The sequence below is a fragment of the Diabrotica undecimpunctata genome, chromosome 7 (genome assembly GCF_040954645.1).
Source record: "Diabrotica undecimpunctata isolate CICGRU chromosome 7, icDiaUnde3, whole genome shotgun sequence".
Lineage (NCBI taxonomy): Eukaryota > Metazoa > Arthropoda > Insecta > Coleoptera > Chrysomelidae > Diabrotica > Diabrotica undecimpunctata.
Genome location: NC_092809.1, coordinates 118,384,196 through 118,404,673, shown reverse-complemented (window position 1 = coordinate 118,404,673; position 20,478 = coordinate 118,384,196). Strand labels below are relative to the sequence as shown.

General features: G+C 33.3%; 1 protein-coding gene across 2 annotated transcripts in view; it reads right to left on the bottom strand.

Moving 5' to 3' along the window:
* Positions 1 to 20,478, bottom strand: part of LOC140445742 (calsenilin-like) — an 859,410-nt gene that overhangs the window by 250,593 nt on the left and 588,339 nt on the right. Inside the window, exon 1 of one of the 2 annotated variants that reach the window (XM_072538047.1) lies at positions 7,633 to 7,769. The exons of the other annotated variant lie outside the window; for it this stretch is intronic. Coding sequence (XP_072394148.1) covers positions 7,633 to 7,693 — 61 coding nt within the window. The 5' untranslated portion in view covers positions 7,694 to 7,769. Of the gene's footprint in view, positions 1 to 7,632; positions 7,770 to 20,478 lie in introns of those variants that run through there. 2 annotated transcript variants of the gene reach the window in all.

Sequence of the window (20,478 nt, the reverse complement as noted above, 5' to 3'; positions counted from 1 at the left end):
TTACGTGACTCTCCTGGTGTAGTAAGAGCTGCCCCTGTCTTGTATTCACTCTTTATTCTTGTCACTGTGCGAAGACTGATTTTCAAAGCGTCCGCTACTCGTTCATGTACCGATGATAACGAAAGAAAAGGTACGTTGTTTTCTTTTTCTTTTTTAAAATACTCCAATAAATGAACTACACATTGTCGCATTTCTCCTGTTACCGTTTTTTCCGGCATTTTTTTATTAAATAGAACAATTAGTTATTCACAACAAAAAATAATAAGTAATACTGTTCGGAACAAATTCCAACAATGACTGACTAAAATCGACTAAAACAACATAAAATATCAATGGTAATTGCTACAATTATAAACCTATTAGCCAGCTCATTCAAGAACAATGCCACAAGTCATTATTGCAATGGGTATCGGAAGAGAGAGAGTTAATTTATAATAAACTGAAATTTTTAAGGTGTCGAGAGTATTATTTTATGTAATGGAATTCCACACAGTAAGAGCTCAAACTATTAATTAATTAAAAACTGTTTACTTATAAAAACTATTTGATCAGCTACTTAAAACCTGCACAGATCAGGGTAACATGTTAAAAAAAACACGTCACTGCCAGCTATCTGTATTCGTAAAGAGGCCGAACTTATCACCGACACCGTATCGGCCAAACGCATCGGTGTTATTGCTACAATACTGGGAGACGTGAGTGGTCTCTTCATTCCCTTCTCATCGCACTTTACCATGACGAACGTGACTCGCACAATTGAATTACGCATCTGTGTATCAGAGAGAGACGAATATTAAAAATTCCGTAGTAGCTTATTTCAGGCACACGCCAAAAACGATGAAAACGAGTATAAAAGACTTTATTGATCCTTTGATCACTGACACATTGAAATCTGATAATAATCTTTTAGATGATGAACTGACTTTCCAACAGGACGGGGCACCCCCACATTATGATATACGATAAGACAATTTTTGAATTTTTTGAATTACCGTTTTCCAGGACGTTGGATTGACCGAAGGGGTCCAATAGAGTGGCCGGCCAGATCACCGGATCTTTCGCACTTGGATTTTTTTGTGGGAATACCTAATATCAAAAATATACGCCACTCCGCCTACAGATCTTGTAGAGTTGCGAAAAACAATTGTATCAGAATGCCGATTATTGACACCTGAGGTATTTGCAAATGTACAAAAAGGCTTTTAAAATAGAGTGTATTATTGTATGGAGATCACAGGAGGTCATTTCGAACATTTAATTAGTTAATTTGATGAAATTTTATGTTTTTTAGTGGGTTACATTTGAGGGCATGAAAATTCGTCCCTCTCCCAATACAAATTGACGTGTTTTTTTAAATTATAAAGAAACTCTTGGTTTCTGAGTTTCTGGGGGGGGGGAGGGGTAACATTTTTGTTGGAACAAACTGTATACCTGTATATGTTACCTTAAAGCCAAAGAGATGAAAAACTCTGGACAATTGTATAGTTTTGGCATGTATGTGTACACTACTGTATGGCACATTTTGTTCTTAACTCATGGATACACGATAAAATGGACATAGGAGTAAAAAGAGATCTATAGAAATATGTGTGAGTCTACAAATAAATATATAATGATAACTAGTGAAGAGATCATTCCGATCGCGAAATCGGTTTGCCTTGCATCCGGATTCAATGCTGAAATGTGCTTTTGTATTCAGATCTTTGTTTTACTAATAGTGTTTTACAACACTTTTTAGATTTGTTGGATCTCAAAAGATTTTAAGTAAAGGATAAAAATAGTAAGTGATGAATTCGACCGTTACTTGATGGAAAATCATTTTATATACCAATAAAATACTAAAAACTTTGTTTTCAAAACTTCTACAAAATTTATTATAATATCTTATCACAACAGCTGTTTCAGCAGAGTGCCTTTCTCAAGTGATCTATTTTTAATATTGTTTACACTTTATAGTCTAACTGAGTAGGTTGAGCAGAGGAGAACTGTTTTTCTCAATTTTTGTCGTTTAGAATTATGTCTGTATTTTTTAATTTGTTAATTTTCATTTTATTCATTATTGAAATTTATCCTTTAAAGATTGATTATGATTTAGAAGGTAAGGGGCATATGTAAAATCTGTTTTTCTATTATTAAAAGCCCAATTATGTTTTGCTATACGCTTGTTAAAAGTTCTACCAGTTTGTCCGATGTAAGTTTTTGGGCAGTCGTAACATTTAAGTTTTTATACACCACTGTGTAAGTGCCTTTTATTTTGGCTCTTGTTGTTTTTAATGTATTTGCCTAAATTGTTGTTTGTTCTAAAAGCTGGTGTCTCTGGTGGACAAAATACTAATTTAAGGGTTTACTAATGTAGTTTTTGATTTAAAATTTTATTAATTGTTCGTTCTTGGTACCCATTGTTTACTGCTATTTGATTTATGATATTTTAATTCTATCTCAAAAGTTTATTTTGACATCGGCCACCTCATATCTTTCTAGAGTAGCTGATGAGACGTACCCCCAAATCATAGTTCCAAGTTCCTTTTGGGAAACTTCACAGTTCTTTTAATGCAATTCTTATGTAATGCTTCATTTTTACTTCTGATAACCTGTTTTTGAAAGTCTCCCACGCAAACATCAAATTTCGATTTGACACTGAATATGACTCTGGACCAGTCATCAACAGTACATGAAATCTTTGATCTTGCCCAATTGGTTGCTTAAAGTTTTCATGGACCGTTGATGACTGGTTTAGACTGTTCAGAATGACATTCAGTGGCGAATCGAAATTTGATGTTTGCGTGGGAGGCTTTCGAAAACGAAAGTCAAAATGAAGCCTTCCGTGAAAATTGTCACAAAAGAACTGTGAAAAAAAGTAACACTTACTCACAATCAATTTATTCTACCACCAATGACCGGTTTCGCATACTATAATTAGACAACAAGACAACAAGAGCCAAAAGAAACAGTACTTACACAGTGGTGTATACAAACTTAAATGTAGTGACTGTCTAAAAACTTACACGGGTCAAACCGGTAGACTTTTTAAAAAACGTATAGCAGAACATAAAAGGGCTTTCAATAATAGAAAAACCGATTCTACATACGCACTTGACCTTCTAGGTCATAATTATTCTTTTAATGACGAATTTCAAATTTTTCACATCCAAAATAAAAACCTTAAGCTATCTTTATTAGAATTTATGGAAATTAATAAATAAAAAAACACTGACATAATTCTGAATGATCAACTTAAGACAAACAGATCTCCCCTCCTCAACCTATTAAGTTAAAGACTATAAAGTGTAAACACATACCAAAAACAGATCACTTAACAAAGACAGTCTGCCGAAACAGCTGTAGTGATAATATATTACAATAAATTTTGTGAAAGTTTTCAAATCAAAGTTTTCAGTATTTTATTGTTATATTAAAAGAGTACTTAGAAAAGAAAAATCTCCATACACTCAAATACTTTGATATCACAAAAGTATTTGACACCAAGTAGACATTTCTTATCTTCCTTGAGTAAAACTTTCTGGAGAACAAAACTATAAAAATTAAAACACACAGTGTCATATTAACTACGAAATCATTGGAAAATGGCAAAAACCTCTCGCTGTTTTTAATAGCAATAGGCAACCATTTTGTGCTTTAAGTAAAAGCAAATCTTTAGTGATTTTTGTTTAAGTTTTCCCGCCTCTACTATACTCCATTCGCTTAGCTCGGGCATATTTTGACAGATTCATTGTCGGAAACCTACAATACAACAATTCCTACTTCTCAGTATTAATAGCTTAAGTATCCTACTATTGCAGACTTCTTTCTTAAAAAAAAGAAGAATTATTCTAAATAGTGGAAGTGTATACTAAACCCATCAAATTTTGGGTAGTATATAGTTAAAAAATATATTTTAGTTGTTATAATTTAACATAACTATTTATTATATGGTGCAGATAAATAAATATTGATTGTCGGTAATTCGCAAAGTTCTATTTTATTTACTATTTAGTTTGTTTACTATTAATATTGGCTATGAGTACGTGTGCTTGGTTGTATAGTAATTTCCAGCAACTTTTAGTCTGTCAAAAAGTAACTAACTTCGCAAAAAAATAATTACTAACTTCACTCACTAGACAGTTCGGACTGGGAATAGCGAACCGAGTATACTTGCTGTATCCATTTTTTTCTTGGTCTGAGTCTTTTTCTTTTTCCGATGTTTTTTGCTTCATAAACTTTTCTTGTTATTCTATTGGATTGCATCATCATCAGATGCCCATACCAGTTCATTTGTCTCTTTGCTATTTTGTTCATTATCGGTTCCTGGTTGGCCATTCTCCTAATAGTCTCGTTGCTTAATTTATCCCATTTTTTCTTTCCAACTATCCTTCTTAGATGTCTCATCTCCATTGCGTCTATCCTGCTCTTATGTTTTACCAGAATTGTCCAGTTTTCACTTACATAGAGCACAGTCGGTATTACTATTGTGTTATATATTTTTATTCTTGTTTCTCGTGAAAAGTTCTCTTTTTTCCATTATTGGGGCTAACGCATAATATAACTTGTTTGACTTCTTTGCTCTATTTGTTATTTCCCAGCCTATTTTTCCGTCATTAGTTATTATACTTCCCAGGTATTCGTAAGTTGTTACTATTTCTAATTCTGAGTTCTTACATTTTGTGTTTATTTGATTATCTTCCTTATCTCCTTTGCCGCTGATTATCATTATCTTACTTTTTTCCTCGTTTACCTCCATTTTTAGTTCTTCTATTTGTTCTACCCATATATCCATTAGTTTCTGCATTTTATTCTCGGAATCTGCTATTAGTACTATGTCGTCTGCATACATTAAGGACTCTATTGTTACCGGTTGTAATCTGCGGTAACCTATTATTATCTGTAGTTGATTGGTTCTGACTCTAGTGTTTCTTATCAATTCGTTCATTACTATTATGAATAGCAAAGGGCTGAGACTATCTCCTTGTTTAATACCTCTCTTCCAATTAAATGCTATTTCCACTACTTTTTCTTCTTTATAGCACCATCTCCATTCCTTGCCGTCTACTGTGATTTTATTGTATCCTATTTTAACCATTTTTCATTTTCCCTCATTTCTCTTGCTATCTCTTAAAGCTTTATCAAATCATTGGAAAATGGCAAAAACCCCTCACTTTTTTTAATAGCAATAGATAACCACTTTGAGCATTAAGTAAAAGCAAATCTTTACGTAAATGATCTTGTAATATATTTATATGGGAAGTAAAAACCCAAAACCATCTGCATTAATATTCCAAATTACATTAAATAAACTGGAAGGGTAGTTAATAGATATAGGCTTGATGTTTTTAACCAAAAAACTAAAGTAATAATATTTGATAAAACAAAAACACGACAGCAATTCAAACTAAACGGTCATACTCTTACAACAAATAACGAAATTAAATTCTTGAGAATTTAATGAGAATTCTAAAAGTCCTTTATAATCATAAATATGGTGCAGACACAATAATTCCTATACGATTATATTAATTTCTAATTAGAAGAAAACTAAATTACGATTGTATATGCTACTAAACTGCTACTAAAAGTCAATTAAATAAACTGGACATCATCAAATCCACATAATTTCGCATAGTTTTCCGCGCTTTCAGAACCACGCCAATTAACAGCCTTCGAGTCCTAGCAGAACAGCCGCCATTAATTCTTAGAAGGCAATATTTATCAATGTATTGTGTTACTAAATATCTTACAACAACTTCAGTCTATAATCTCCAGATACCCTGATTTCAAACTTATGTACTGTTGCCTCCAAAAGCAACAGTGGTATTAGCTATTTTTAACAGTACTTTTGTCACCCGCCTAGCCAAAGAGTGTAGCATATTTATATACTGGACAACTGCAAACAATCTCCAACGCTCTAAACCAATGTACCAGCAACGATGTAAATTTTTTTATTATATCAGATTTTTTGAGTGCCTTAAATAGTATCAAACAGATGTATCCTACTTATGCCAATATAGCAGAAATAAAAGCAAAAGTATAATATTCTTATGCGTACTATCCGATGTTCGGATAAGGGGTAATAAATCAGCTGATAAAGCAGCAATGGAAAGAATAAGAATCCCTATAATGTAAAACATACCATTCTCAGACCAAAGAACATTAATAAAAATAATAAAACACTGAAAATTTTGTTTTCAAAACTTCCACAATCTTTATTATAAAAGGGAAAGACAGTTAAGATTTGATTTCACGTATAGTGCGTCTGTATATCCGCTTATACGTCTTCATCCTGAAAGGAATGATATAAAATTGAATTAAATCACAAACTAGAAATCCGAAGATTTCTAATTGACGAAACCAAATTCCAGATTTTTGCTTTAATCTGTGCCTTCTCAGAATTTTAGATTCCCCATTTTCTTTAATTACACCTTTATCAACGTCTGTTTGCCTTGCAATTGGCAAAAGCACTTAGACAGTGGTGAATACAAACTTAAATGTGGCGACTGCTAAAAAACTTACATTGGTCAAACTGGTAGCACTTTGAACAAACGTAGAGCAGAACATAAAAAGGCTTTCAATAATAGAAAAACAGATTCTACGTACGCACTTCTCCTTCTAGGTCAGGATCGATCTTTTAATGACGAATTTCAAATTGTTTACATCCAAAATAGAGGACTTAAGCTATTTTTATTAGAATCTATGGAAATAAAAAAATTATAAAAATAAAGACATAATTCTGAATGACCAACTTAAGACAAACAGTTCTCCCCTCCTCAACCTATTCCGTTAAAGACTATAAAGTGTAAACACATACTAAAAATAGATGACTTGGGAAAGACACGCTGCCGAAACCGCTGTGGAAGTTATGAAAACAAAACTTTTCAGTGTTTTATTGTTATATAAAATGAATTTCTATTAAGTAACGGTCGAATCCATCACTTATTGATAAAAACCTACGATAACAAAACCTGCTACGTAAAATGGAGCCAAATAAAATCAAAACTAAGAATTATCAAAGTATATATGTTACTTCAAATCTCTTCACTACAAATTCCGAGATGTGACCAAGTAGTCCTCAGCAGACTGCAGCTAGGTCATACAAAATTTACAAATGGATATATAATCTTCAAGGACCCTCAGCCAATTTGCCATAACTGTCAAATACCAATTTCAGTGTAACATATTAGTAATGATAGACTGTCCAGTGTACTCAACATAATACAACACAATCTGAAAGAAGCTCTAATAAAAGGCATCAGTTAAACAATAAACTTTTTCGAAAATGGTGAACTGTATAACAAACTGTAAGATTTCACATAATGTTTCTAGATGAATGCAAATATATGTAAAAAAAAACTTTTTTTAAAATAAAAATAAAAAACCCTGCTAATAATTCTAGGAGTTGATACGGGTAAAAAAAAGAAATCTTGATGTCCCACTACACATTTTATTTAACAAAATGTAAAAAAGTTATTGTCTAGTCAATAATAATTATCTGTCATAAATTCCTTCTGTTTTACATAAGGGTATTAATTTACGAACTAAAGAAAAACATAAGAACAAAGAGAGAATGAAAGCAAGTTGTCGATTGTGTAGATATGACGAAATTTAATAATTGTTACAAACTATTAAATGGTTATGACTTACCACTATCATCATCATCAAAGGAAGCTTTAATAATAGAATGCAAGAAACTCGTACATAACATTTGGAATAACTTCCCGAACACAAAAAAATGTCAAAAATAAATTCAAACAAAAGCTTACGGTGTACCACGATTATACTTTATGGCTTGATATAACGGTTAGGAAAAGAAAATAGAAAAACTGATTTAGATTTAGCTTTTCACGTCCCATATTACGATTTACGTGGGAGATTTACTTTTGAAATTATTGGGGAGGCCAGCGTCAGCGGCTGGCTCGAGGTATTTTTAATAATTTATTTGCTTTTGTGCGATGAATGGGAATGCGTTGAAAGAACTCTATATATGTTGCTGGTAATGAAAATAAAAGTCAATTAAAACAAACAAACAAGTTTGGTTTGTTTTTGAAAATAGTTCATTTAGTAGCAATATGTTATTGGCTAACATTTTATAAAATAAATAATATACAGTAAAAATATATAGAAAAGAAAACAACAGTAGTAATTTTGGTTGGTCTGTACTAGTTTCTAATTAAGTTTAATGTCAAGCTGAGATTAAAAAATTATTCCAGTTACTAGTAAATCTGTAATCTATTGTTAAAAAAAGACAAAGAGTAATAATAATATAATTAAAACTATGTTTTGGATGTCTTTAAGAAGAAGCTACAGATTAATATTATTAATTAAAGGGCGGATAATATGCAACTTGCATTTTATTGCATTTTTTTGCTTTTTGTTTGCGCATTCGTAAAATTTGCATTTTTTTACACTTCGGACATTTATTTGCAGAATATTTTATCAAATTTACCTGAGCGTGAGTCGATTGAAGTCTATGCATTTTTAATTAAAAATATTTACGAGATTTCTACCTGGAGTTTAGTCTTGTTTAGTTAGAGATTACTTTATTGTCTGTGATTTAGGTTTTACAACGGGTCTATTATTCTCGACAAATTTTCAATCAAAATCATAAATCCCTTAATATATTTACATGTTTAATGACAGCACAACAAACATTTTCAAAGTTGCTTTTACGATTTTTCAATTAAGAATGCATAGACTTCATCTATAATTTCATTCTTAGTAATTCTCAGAAATATAAGGAGGTAAAATGCAAACAAGCTTAAATCACAAATAAGTAATTTTTCAGGGAGGGCGAAAAACTTATAGCTTTGTTCTGAAAAAGGATAATGAGTTCTAATCAATGTTATGCAATAGTATTTTTTCCAAACATGCGATTAAAATACTTATTTCAGTTAGGGTAGCTAAAAAATAGTTTAAAACATTGATTTTGTCACAAAGTCTTTTGAACAAATCCTTTTGCACGAACTTAGTGGAAATAAGTCATTTTGCATGTAAAATGTGCACATAAGCCGATTTACATGTAAATGAAGTAATAAAGCAATAAAGTAAAGGAGTATTAATTTTTTTGAATAAACTTTTATTTTTATAAAATAATAATACATCTCCAAAAATCATCCAATCATCCATCCAATCCATGGTTCATCCAAAATCAAACTCTTGTACCAACCAAGGCGTGGATCAGAAGTAGGTCAGTCCTCTCCAAACATTTTTTTTAAAAGTTTGTCATCTTTGGTTAACACATGATAAAGTGGTAGTTCTTCCAGTCTCACTTGCCTTGGAGTCTTTTTCCCTTTCTTTCTCAAAAATACAAAAAACTCTTCTCCTTCATATATAAATATATAATAACGGATTTATTACGGCTGTCGCCGCTTCTCCGCCCCCAATTTCCATCTTTTTCTGTCATATGCAGTTGCCTCTTCTAAGTCTCTTGCAGCCATTGCTTCATCAATATCGTTGCGCCAACTTCTCCGTGGTCGTCCTCTCTTTCTTCTTTCAGGAGGGATCCATTCCAGTACTCTCCTAGGCCATCTGTACTCTGGCATTCTTTTAACATGTCCGAACCAGATTAATTGTTTTCTTTCTATGTCATCATTGATATTTCTCTCCATTTTCATTTCGTTTCTTATTTGTTCGTTTCTAACTCTCTCCAGTTTCGATCTACCGCAGCTTCGTCTCAGATAATCCATTTCTGTCGTCAAAAGTTTGTTTCTATTAGCTTTGGTGACGTCCCATACTTCCGAACCGTAAAGTGTAATACTTTGGACTATACTACCGTAAATGTGTTTTTTGGTTTCTCGTCGAATTGTTTTTTGCCAGAGAAGAGAGTTTAAGGCACGGGTCGCTGCTCTGCCCTTGTTTATTCTTTCCCTGATTTCATCTGCGCTATTTCCCTTCTTGTTGAAAATGACCCCCAAATATTTGCAGGATTGCACGCCTTTGATTTTGTCGTCTTCCAAGACTAGGTCACATATTTCATCTGTTCCCACTGAGAGATATTCACATTTTGTCATATTTATGTTTAGACCTGCCACCTCATATTCTTCTTGCAGTTTTCTTACCATATAGCTAAGATCGTAGCTGTCTTCGGCAATTACTACCTGGTCATCCGCAAAGAAAAGTGTATATAGCTTGTTTTCTTCCACCGTTATTCCCATGTTTCTACATTTTTTTACCCATTTCACTAAGGATCTGTCCAAATAGATTTTAAATAAGGTGGGTGACAGACAGCAGCCTTGTCTTAGTCCTTTTGTTGTTTGAAAAGGAGAGGTGATTTCTTGTCCCATTTTAATTCTTGCAAAGTTTTGTTCGTAATATTTTTGAGTGGCGTTAATAAGAATTGGGTTTATTTTCAAGTTACCCATTTCTATCCATAGTTGGGAGATCGGTACACTGTCATATGCTTTTTCCAAATCTATTAAAGCTATATGAGTTTCTCTATTTCTCTGCACCCGTTTTTCCATTGCAATTTTTAATGTGAAGATATTATCCATAGTGGAGCGTCCGGCCCTAAATCCCGCTTGTTCTTCGGGTTGTTTGTCTTTGATATCATTTTCTATCAGGTTTCGTAGTACTTTTGAGTATAGTCGGCCTAGAGTAGCAATCACTGCGATCCCTCTATAGTTTTTAGGATCCATCTTTGTGCCTTTCTTGTGTATTGGAGAGATATACGATTGTCTCCATTCTTCTGGAACTTCTTCTCCGTTTAAGCATCTTTCGAATAATTTTCGGATCATCTCAAACAGTTTTGATGATCCATACCTAATCAACTCTGGATGTATTCCGCCTGGGCCTGGAGATTTTTTTAATTTCATTCCCTTAACTGCTTCATTCACTTGTTCTATTGATATTTCGATTCTTCCTTCTACTTCCACTTGTTCATTTGTCTGTTTAAACCTTTCTCCTCTTCTCCTTCATACTTGTAGTTTTTTAAGCCTCTTACTAACACAATCTTTTTGTAAGACTTTACGTTTTCCTTTTTTCGGAAGTGTTTAATTTCTTCTTGTGCCCGGTAGAGTATTTCAATTCTCTTCAGTTCACTAATTGATTGGATGTCCTTATAGTATTCACCTAGCTTCTTAGTATAAAGTAGTGGCCAATCTTCTACTAGTGCTTTTATCTTGCGTATACTACTGTAGATATCATGGTATTCCTGTTTAGTTAAAATTATGTGTTTTTTTTTCGCAACTGCTTTTCTACTCTTCCAAAAATACGGTCGGTGGGTAAAAAACTATGTAAGCGTACATTGAAATAAAAAAAATCTTTTGGATTGATGTTTTGTGTGTTTCCAAAAAATGAATTAGTGTTCTCAGAACACCCTTAGTACAGAACAGCCTTGAAAATCAGCTTCTGTCGAATAGTTAAAAAAAGCAGATGATATTTCCACACTGCCTTTTCCTGTCTGCTCCTCTGTCCATGTATAGAACATGGGGTTTTGAGTTTGATAGATCAGTACTTAATACAAAAGTTATAAAATCCAATTTGTCTCGCGTAATAAGCTTCTTTAATTGGACTTTTCGGTAGTGACTGAATTTGTTAAAGATCAAAACAAAGGCTAACAGAATGGGGAACATCCATTTTCATGTACTCATAGAACGCCTCTGATCTTCTTGAATGAATCCACTTTTCAACCATTAGCTGCGCCTTTTCAGCAGACCGTGCTGGTGCACTTTTAATTTGTTCCTTGAGAAGGCAGCACGTACTGCAAGTATCGAAGGTGCCTTCTAAAGATGTATCCTCCTAAACATGTTGCATTTCACTTTCAACTTCTCTTTTCACTGATTATTATACATTTTACTTAGTTTACTAATACTTAACTCACTACTCAGATACAATATTTTGGACTTCTTTCTGCTGTAATGTGATTCAGTTCCTCTGAGCTTTTTTTATGTACGCTTTGACACTTTCCTTCTTCAGATAGTTCTAATTTTTGGTAGTGTCACCTCCTCTTTTGTCTTCAACAGCAAACCCAAAATGCACTTTTTTGGCTATGTTTGTTATTCTAGTTTCTCCAACACCAATAAAAGTACGAAAAATTTTTAACATACAAAAGTTTTAGCATCATACACAGTTGGAATAAGTAGTGTATTGAGTACTTTCGCTCAGGTCTAAGTTTATTTTTTTTGTTTTTGTTTACCGGCCTAGGTCTATGTCTTTTGATTTGTGTTGTGTGACTCAAACTGGCAATTATATTGTCTTGTCTTTTCTTGTCTGTAACTTTAAAAACTTTTCTTTGGAAGCTTTGATGTAATTAGGACTTATTTTTAAGCACGTGAAACGTTTATTGTCGTGCTTATACTGTACAAAAATTAGGGCTTTTAGGAGCTGCATACCTGGTAATTTGTTCACTTTTCCTTTTTCCTCATGCAACTCTTCTCTTTCTAGACTCTTTATTTCGTTCACCAATACTTACACTTCCATCTTCACCATTCACTCTCCTTTAAATAATAACGTAATTACTAATTGTTGCTAAATACGTTGACAATCTAAACAGTAGTCACAGAAGCTTTTAATACAAAACTCTTAAATAACCTCAAAGCAAGACTCACTGGGTCAGTTGAGTGACAGTTGCAGCGCTTCTATTAGTTGGTTGGAAATAAGCTGGTTTGCATGGACCAATAAAATGAAAATAACTTGTTTTGCATGTATAGGTGGTTTTTAACATGCTGTTATCATTGGAAATAATTTTCTTGCATCAATCAGATAGCATAAACCACTTTGACTACAAAAAACAATACATTGGCACATCTAACTTAACTTTGATTTTTGTGTGACTTAAGACTGTTTGCATGTTACCTCCTCTATATACAATCCACTATCTGTAGGTCATTAAGGGATTAGTACCCTTCTCTTCGAAGACATTTATTGTTGTACTGATATTTTAATCATTTTATAAATCATAAAAGTTCTTCAGGTATTAACCTTCCGTGACTAAAATTCGGTCTGTCAGACGGACCACTTCGAGTTTTTACGATTATATCCGAATCGCTCGTTATTTATCGACGCCGCTCTCAGTAGCTGCCTGATTCAAGTGTCTGATTTTAGTGTTGAAGTTGAAGTCATCCATGTCAGGTGCTTATGCAATTATCGGCAAGTTTTGTTACAAAAACCGATGTTAGTTTGGTGTTACTAAATTCGTCTGAATAACAAGGCAAGATTAATTTGTTTTATTGATAAAAAGTAAAGTATTCGTGTATTTTTAATCATTATTTGAGTTTTCTTGTGGTGATCTTTTATTTACTTTTACTTTTTTTGTATTATAATAATTATGCCAAAATACCTTATTCACACTTCTGTTTCAGAAAATGGCTATGTGCAGTTATGAAGCTGAACAAGGGAGACTTAGACAACTTTTTGATGAAGTTGCATCTGATGTTTCACGTAGAAGTTCAAAATGAGAATAGTGATTCGGAACAAGATGTGTCCGACGATGACGTGGCCTTTGTTTTAGCAGTTGCGAAAACCACCCGTGAACCTTGTTTCTGTTAACGTGACGGTACTCGATGGAAAAAACCTTTATATCAACGCAGGAATGTGCGAACCCGTGCTGACAATTTAGTAACCCAATCGCCAGCAGTAAAAGATGAAGCTAGACACAAGAAAACAGCAATGGAAATATGGAGCTTGTTTTTCACAATATTCTGAATTCAATAGGACAGCAAGGCTAACAGATATAGATGAACTGAAAGCCTTATTCGGATTACTCTATATTGCTGGTAAAAACAGGCAAAATCATCAAAATGCTTTGGACCTTTTCAGAACTAACGCTATGAGCACAAAAATTTTTTGGTTAACCATGTCGACGGAAAGATTCAAACTGTTGCTTCAGAACTTGCGTTTCGACTATACTACCTCAAGACCAGAGAGACAATCTACTGATAAACTGGCTGCCATCCGAGAACTGTTTGATGAGTCTAACACAACTTTATCAAAGTAGTTCTCCATTTCACAGTACGCCACAGTTGATAAGATGTTATGGGCATTTAGAGGTAGGTGTGGATTTAGAGTATATATATATATATATATATATATATATATATATATATATATATATACCATCCAAACCAAATAGGTGTGGTTTGAAGATATACTCTATAGCTGACGCTTAAATGTTTTATACGACAAAGATAAAGGTATTTGTCGAAAAACAGCCAATATGGCCGTATGAGCAGGATACTTCTAATATTTCCTTAGTACCAAGATTATGTCAACCGATATGGGGATTCAAACGTAATGTAACGATGGATAATTGTTTTTACAAGCACTGTTTTAGCGAATAAACTTTGGAATGATCATAGACTCACGACAATTGGAACTCTGAGAAAAAAAAAAAAAAACCTCAAATTCCAGCCAAAATACAAATGAATAGACTAAAAAAATCTATTATGTTTGCATTTCAAGACAAAAGAGCTTTAGTTTCATACATTCCAAAAAAAACTAAAAATGTATTTGTATTTTCCACAATGCACCATGATAATAAAATAGACGTAAACACCGGAATATCAGATATAATTTGTGATTATATCAAGACAAAAGGAGGTGTGGATACTGTCGACAAATTGAGTGCAGCTTATGACTGTGCACGAATCACAAGACCTTGGCCGAGGGTGATTTTCTATGGACTGTTAAATATAGCTGGTATTAACTCATTTGTTATATTTGACAATAATTCAACACAAAAAAAAATACAGAAAAGAAATTTTTTGGCGGATCTTGGGTACCAATTAGTTAAAGCATACGTCAGAAAGCCCACTAACCTCATAGGTGTACCAAGAACAATTAAACTGAGAGTTCAGGAAATATTATATAACATTACTGAGGTCGAAGCGGAATCTTCAAGAGCTAATACAAATGGCCGATGTTTCGTTTGTTCCAATAAAAAAAGCAGTAAGACTAAATTCACACATCATCGTTGTAAATATTTGATATGCTTAGAACATATTGCTCGCTTCTGTGAAAAATGTACTCAATGTATCAATGAATTCACTAGATAGTTTTTAACATGAGTGGCATTTATAGTTGACCAGAAAAGCAGTAAATGTATAAAGAACTTTTTACCTATATCTGATAAAGTAGCTATGCTGCAAATTAATACCACTCCTCGTGATATTAACTTTATTCAAGTATATGCTCCTACAGCAGAAAAACCAGAAAGAGAAGTTCGAGAATTCTACCAAGAGATTAAACAGCTAATGAAGATAACAAAGAAAAATGCTGTATACATTATTTTATGTTGGGAGATTTTAATGCCAAAGTAAGTGAAGGGCGGACCGAAGACGTAGTAGGAAACTTTATTTTTGGCTAAAGAAATGATAGAGGAGAATTACTAGTCCAACTTTGCCAAGAAGAAAATCTAATGATCGCAAACACCTGGTTTAAACAACCAAAAAGGAGATTATATACATGGAAAGCACCTGGCGATAATCAAAACTGCATAATAAGAAACCAGATTGATTATATATTAATTGACAAACGTTATAGAGATGGAATCAGGGGAGTTAAAACATATCCCGGAGCGGACATCGGCTCCGACCACAATCCTGTTGTTGGTAAAATTTCAATTAAACTAAAGAAAATCAAATACAGAGAGAAGATAAAACCTAGTCTCGACAAACTTAAAGTTCCAATAGTACAGGCAGAAATAGGGAACACACTTAATGATACACTCAAAGAAAAGTTCAATGAAGCATTCGTGGAAGCAGAAGAAAACAATAGAAAGTATTTGGCACACCTTCAAAACAACAATTATAACTATACAAAGAGAACAACTACAAGACAACATCAGAAAAACAAAGATACATGGATGACAGAAGAAGTCCTAGAACTGATGGACATAAGGAGATCTTACAAAAATCGCAATGAAGAAAAATATAAAGAAACTCAGAAAATCATCCGAAACGAAATCAGAAAAGCCAAAGAAGAATGGATGAGCAGCAGCTGTGAGGAATTCGGAGATTTACTAAAAACGCATGACTACTTTAATGCATACAAAAAGATTAAGGAGGTCACAAATATGAAGAAAAAATCACTACAACAACTTTAATAGATGATAACAACCAAATAGTATCTAGTCCAGAAAATGTAGAAGATATCTGGGAAAAATACATCAAATATATGTTTGATGGCGAGAGAACAGAACCACAAATGAATACAGTACAAGAAACAATACTTGATATATTAACATCGGAAGTTACAAAAACAATCAATACGGCAAAGCCACGAAAAGCCTCAGGTCCAGATGAAATATACGTAGAGATGATAAAGCATATCGATGAAGAAAATCTTCAGACATTAACACTATTATTTAACAAAATATATACCACTGGAATCTTCCCAGAAGACTGGTTTGGATCGACATTTATACCTATACCCAAGAAAAATAAAGCAAATAGATGCTCACAGTTCAGATTAATTAGCCTGATGAGCCATTTTCTGAAAATTTTTCTCAGAATTGTACATCAACGAATATACCGAGAATGCGAAAGAAACCTGAGCGACAATGAATTTGGATTTCGTATGGGGCTTGGTACAAGGGAGGCATTATTTGGCCTCCAGATATTACTACAAAAATGCCGAGATCAGCGAAAAGATGTGTTTCTCTGTTTTATCGACTACGAAAAAGCGTGTGATCGAGTAAAACACACAGAACTCATAGAAATCCTAACACAACATGGTATAGACCGTAACACTGTAGACAGCAGAATTACCAATAAAAAGATGAGTTCATCAGGGCTGTGTACTTTCTCCACTGTTATTCAAAATGCCCTCGAAAATAGTGAAGAAGGAATACAAATCAACGGAGAATACGTAAACAACTGGAGATACGCAGACGACACAGTCATTATTGCGGACAGTGCTGAGGGTTTACAACGACTTTTGAATGTCATAACCAGAGAGGGAGATAACTTGGGACTAAATATAAACACAAATAAAACAGAAGTAATGGCTGTTACACGTCCACCAAATGTCGACATTAATATTTTTATCTATAACAAACATATAGAACCAGTACAAAGATTCCAGTATCTTGGTTGCTGGATAACAAACGATCTTGACCACGAGGTCGAAATACGTGCTCGTATAGAATATGCTAGGTCCGCATTTCAACCAATGAAAAAAGTCCGAATAAACTCTACGTTATCGTTGGATATCCGATACCAATTTGTAAAAACATTTATTTATTCCATATTGCTACACTGAGTGGAAACATGGACTCTTGAAGTTACAAGTATGAGGCGTATTGAAGCCTTTCAGATGTGGGTTTTTAAATTTAGGGATTTAAAAATAGGTATTATTCTTGTTTAATTTTACTCTCTCTAAAGGTAAACAAGTGAAAATGGGTCAATGGAAGCACAAAACATTCTTTTATATCCGTTTCTGAGACCGATGTTAGCTTTAATGTCCAGAAAACTTATATGTTAGTTGCGGAAAGTTAAAAGCTGTGAAACCTTTAGTTTCAGCAGAAAAATTAAATATGTCAAAATTGAAGTATAACCCAATGGAGATTAGATGGAAAACATTTTTTTTTTCACTGTCTGCACGAAACCGGTAAGTTTTTTTTATTTTTTTAAATATACGTGCAGGTAAGATGAATAATAAAAAGGGAAGATGTGCCATACATAAGTTTGAAATATCTCTAAATTATTGTCAAATATAGGCATTTACATATGACAATTGAAAATTTAAACGCAAATGATAATGAAGAACGCGGGTGAATGACTCATATTTTCATTAGGTATCGTCTTCTTCGTAATTTTTAATTTTTCCCTATTATAAAAGAGACTGTTTCTCTTATTAGTCCTGCTAATTAAGATTAATCTAATATTAATATTAAATCAAATATTTGGAAATTCTGTAAAAAGTAGTAGTTTCCTAAAAATAATTTGCATTCTCTGTTGTCTCGGATTACACTTACAAAGTTCTTTTTACCTAATGTAGTGCCTAGTAAAAAGTTTTTAATTTTATTGTACGATGCTGCAGTTTATATTTTTAAAAGCAGGACAAAATTTTTTGCCAGAATTTAATTCATATAACGTGTTTGGCACATGGAATTAACAGAGTAGCAGAGCAAATAAGGTGCGAGTTTCCATTAGTAAATGAATTAATAAATAACGTCAAGAAAGTTTTTCTCAAAGCTGCTTTGATAATCCAATTATACAGAAAAAACTTCCATATCTCCAATTGCCAAGTTCAACCTGTTATACGTAATGGGAAAACTTGGCTTGATGCAGCAGTTTTTTATGTCAAACATTACGAGTCTCTAAAAAAATTATTTCTCGGCACAAAAGCTTCTTCTTATGTAGTTTTAAAAGCACAGGAACTATTTAAAGATCGAGAATTGCTGAACAACTTATTTATATACAGTAGACTCCCTCTATAACGAGAACTAAAATGGCAGACTAATTACCTCGTTATAAAGCGGATCTCGTTATATCCAACAACAATAATATTGTGCATACATATGAATATGTAGTTTTCTAAAACATTAACTTTCTATAGTGAAGCCATTCGGAGCAATATAAGATGCTAATAAATATTGTTTGAATAGCGTTTTTAAAACAAAGTTGTTTATTTTTATTGTCAATGAAATGCATTAAAAACAAAAAAGAGTTGTTTACTTTTACTGTCAATGATATACGTTAAAACAAAAAATCTGTATTCTGTAAATATGTATAAAGCGTATAAAGTTATTTTGTCATTTTTGACTGCTTTAAATTGTCCAGTATTCTATCTAGCATATTTTCTAAAGATGTGAAACAGTTTTATGCTTCTTCATTTGCGTTTTGTCCTTGGATAAAGTTTCTGACAACCTTTAAAACACTTTCCACATCTTGTCTATTAGGACCCATATTATTAGGTGTGAATGGTCAACCCAATACAATGAGACTTGTGAATCATAAATTTTACATTTCCGACTAAGAATCATAAATTGTAAGAAGTTTATTGCGGGCGGCCCGCAGTTAAAAAGGGTATTTATTTATAGCTACGGCCGGGCCAAAACGTAAAAAACACGTTTTTCAATCTTATTTTCTCTCGTTATAAGCAAATTTACCTCGCTATAAAGGGTTATAGTTCAATAGAGATTTCACGGGACATCTAATGTACCTCGTTATAAGCGAAACCTCGTAATAACCGTGTTCGTTATAAAGGGAGTATACTGTATATATATATATATATATATATATATATATATATATATATATATATATATATATATATATATATATATAATCAATATATATAATCAATAACCCTTGTACCCTAAGGTGTTGGGTGTAAAGTCTCTTTTTAGGTTTCATATACAAACTTCCTCCAATTCTTCTTGTTGCTTGCCAATTTCTTCGTTTGCTCCTTCGCGACTCCTCTCCTGTCTAGGATGGCGGCAATTTCATCGTCCCGGGTCTTCATGGGTCTGCCCCTCGGTCTTTTCAAGGTTCTTCTCGCTTCCCACACTTGTTTCACTTGGCTTTTTTTATCCATCCTTACCATGTGGCCGTAACATCTCAGTTGGGCTTCTTCGATTTTCTTCTCTATTGATTGGACTTTAAGGCGTTCTCTTATTTCATCGTTCCGTATCCTGTCCATTCTGGTCACCCCTAGTACTCTTCTTAGATACTTCATTGAAATAATTTGGAGTTTATTTTTATTCTGGTGGTGAGCGTCCAGCTTTCACATCCAAATGTTAAGATAGGTACAAAAACTGTGTTGTAGATAGCTATCTTTGCTTTTTGGGATACTTCTTTTTTCGATAGGAATGTGCTCTTAAATTGCGTGGTATATCCGGGAAGCTTTTGCTATTTGATTGTTTATCTCTGCTTCTTGTGTACCCCTACTCTCTAGTTGCACTCCCAGGTATTTGAAGGTTTCGACTTGTTCTAAAGTATAATTATTGATTTTAATGTTTGTATGTTGGTCTGTTTTCCCACATACCATGACCTTGGTTTTACTTTCATTAATTCTCAGGTTACGTTTTTCAAGTTTATCTCTCCATATCTGGAAGTTTCTCTTAAGTGCGTCCTCGTTTCTTCCAAATACGACGAGGTCATCTGCAAATGCGCACTCCGCTATCTGTATCATTTCCAGGTTTCTATGTCCAACAAATATTCTCGATGTTTCTTCTCTAGTTTCCTTCATTACATCATCTAGTACAATATTGAACAGGATGAGGCCTAGTACACCTCCTTGTTGTAAGCCATCATTGACTCTAAACTCTTCTGATTCCATATTATCTGTTCTTACTCTGTTTCTTGTGTTCTTGTATAGGCTCATAATAGCTTTTCTGAGTTTGCTGTCTACTTCTCTGTTTCTTAGGCTTTTGTCTATGTCGGTTCGCGGGGTTCTATCAAATGCTTTTTCGAGGTCTATGAAGGCTTGGTATAGTTCCGTGCTTGTATTTTGTGCATTTTGTATTAGATGCTTGAGTGTAAAAAAAAATGTTCATGGATGCTTCTTCCCTTCCTGAAACCGCTCTGTGACTGCACCAGCTTATGGTCT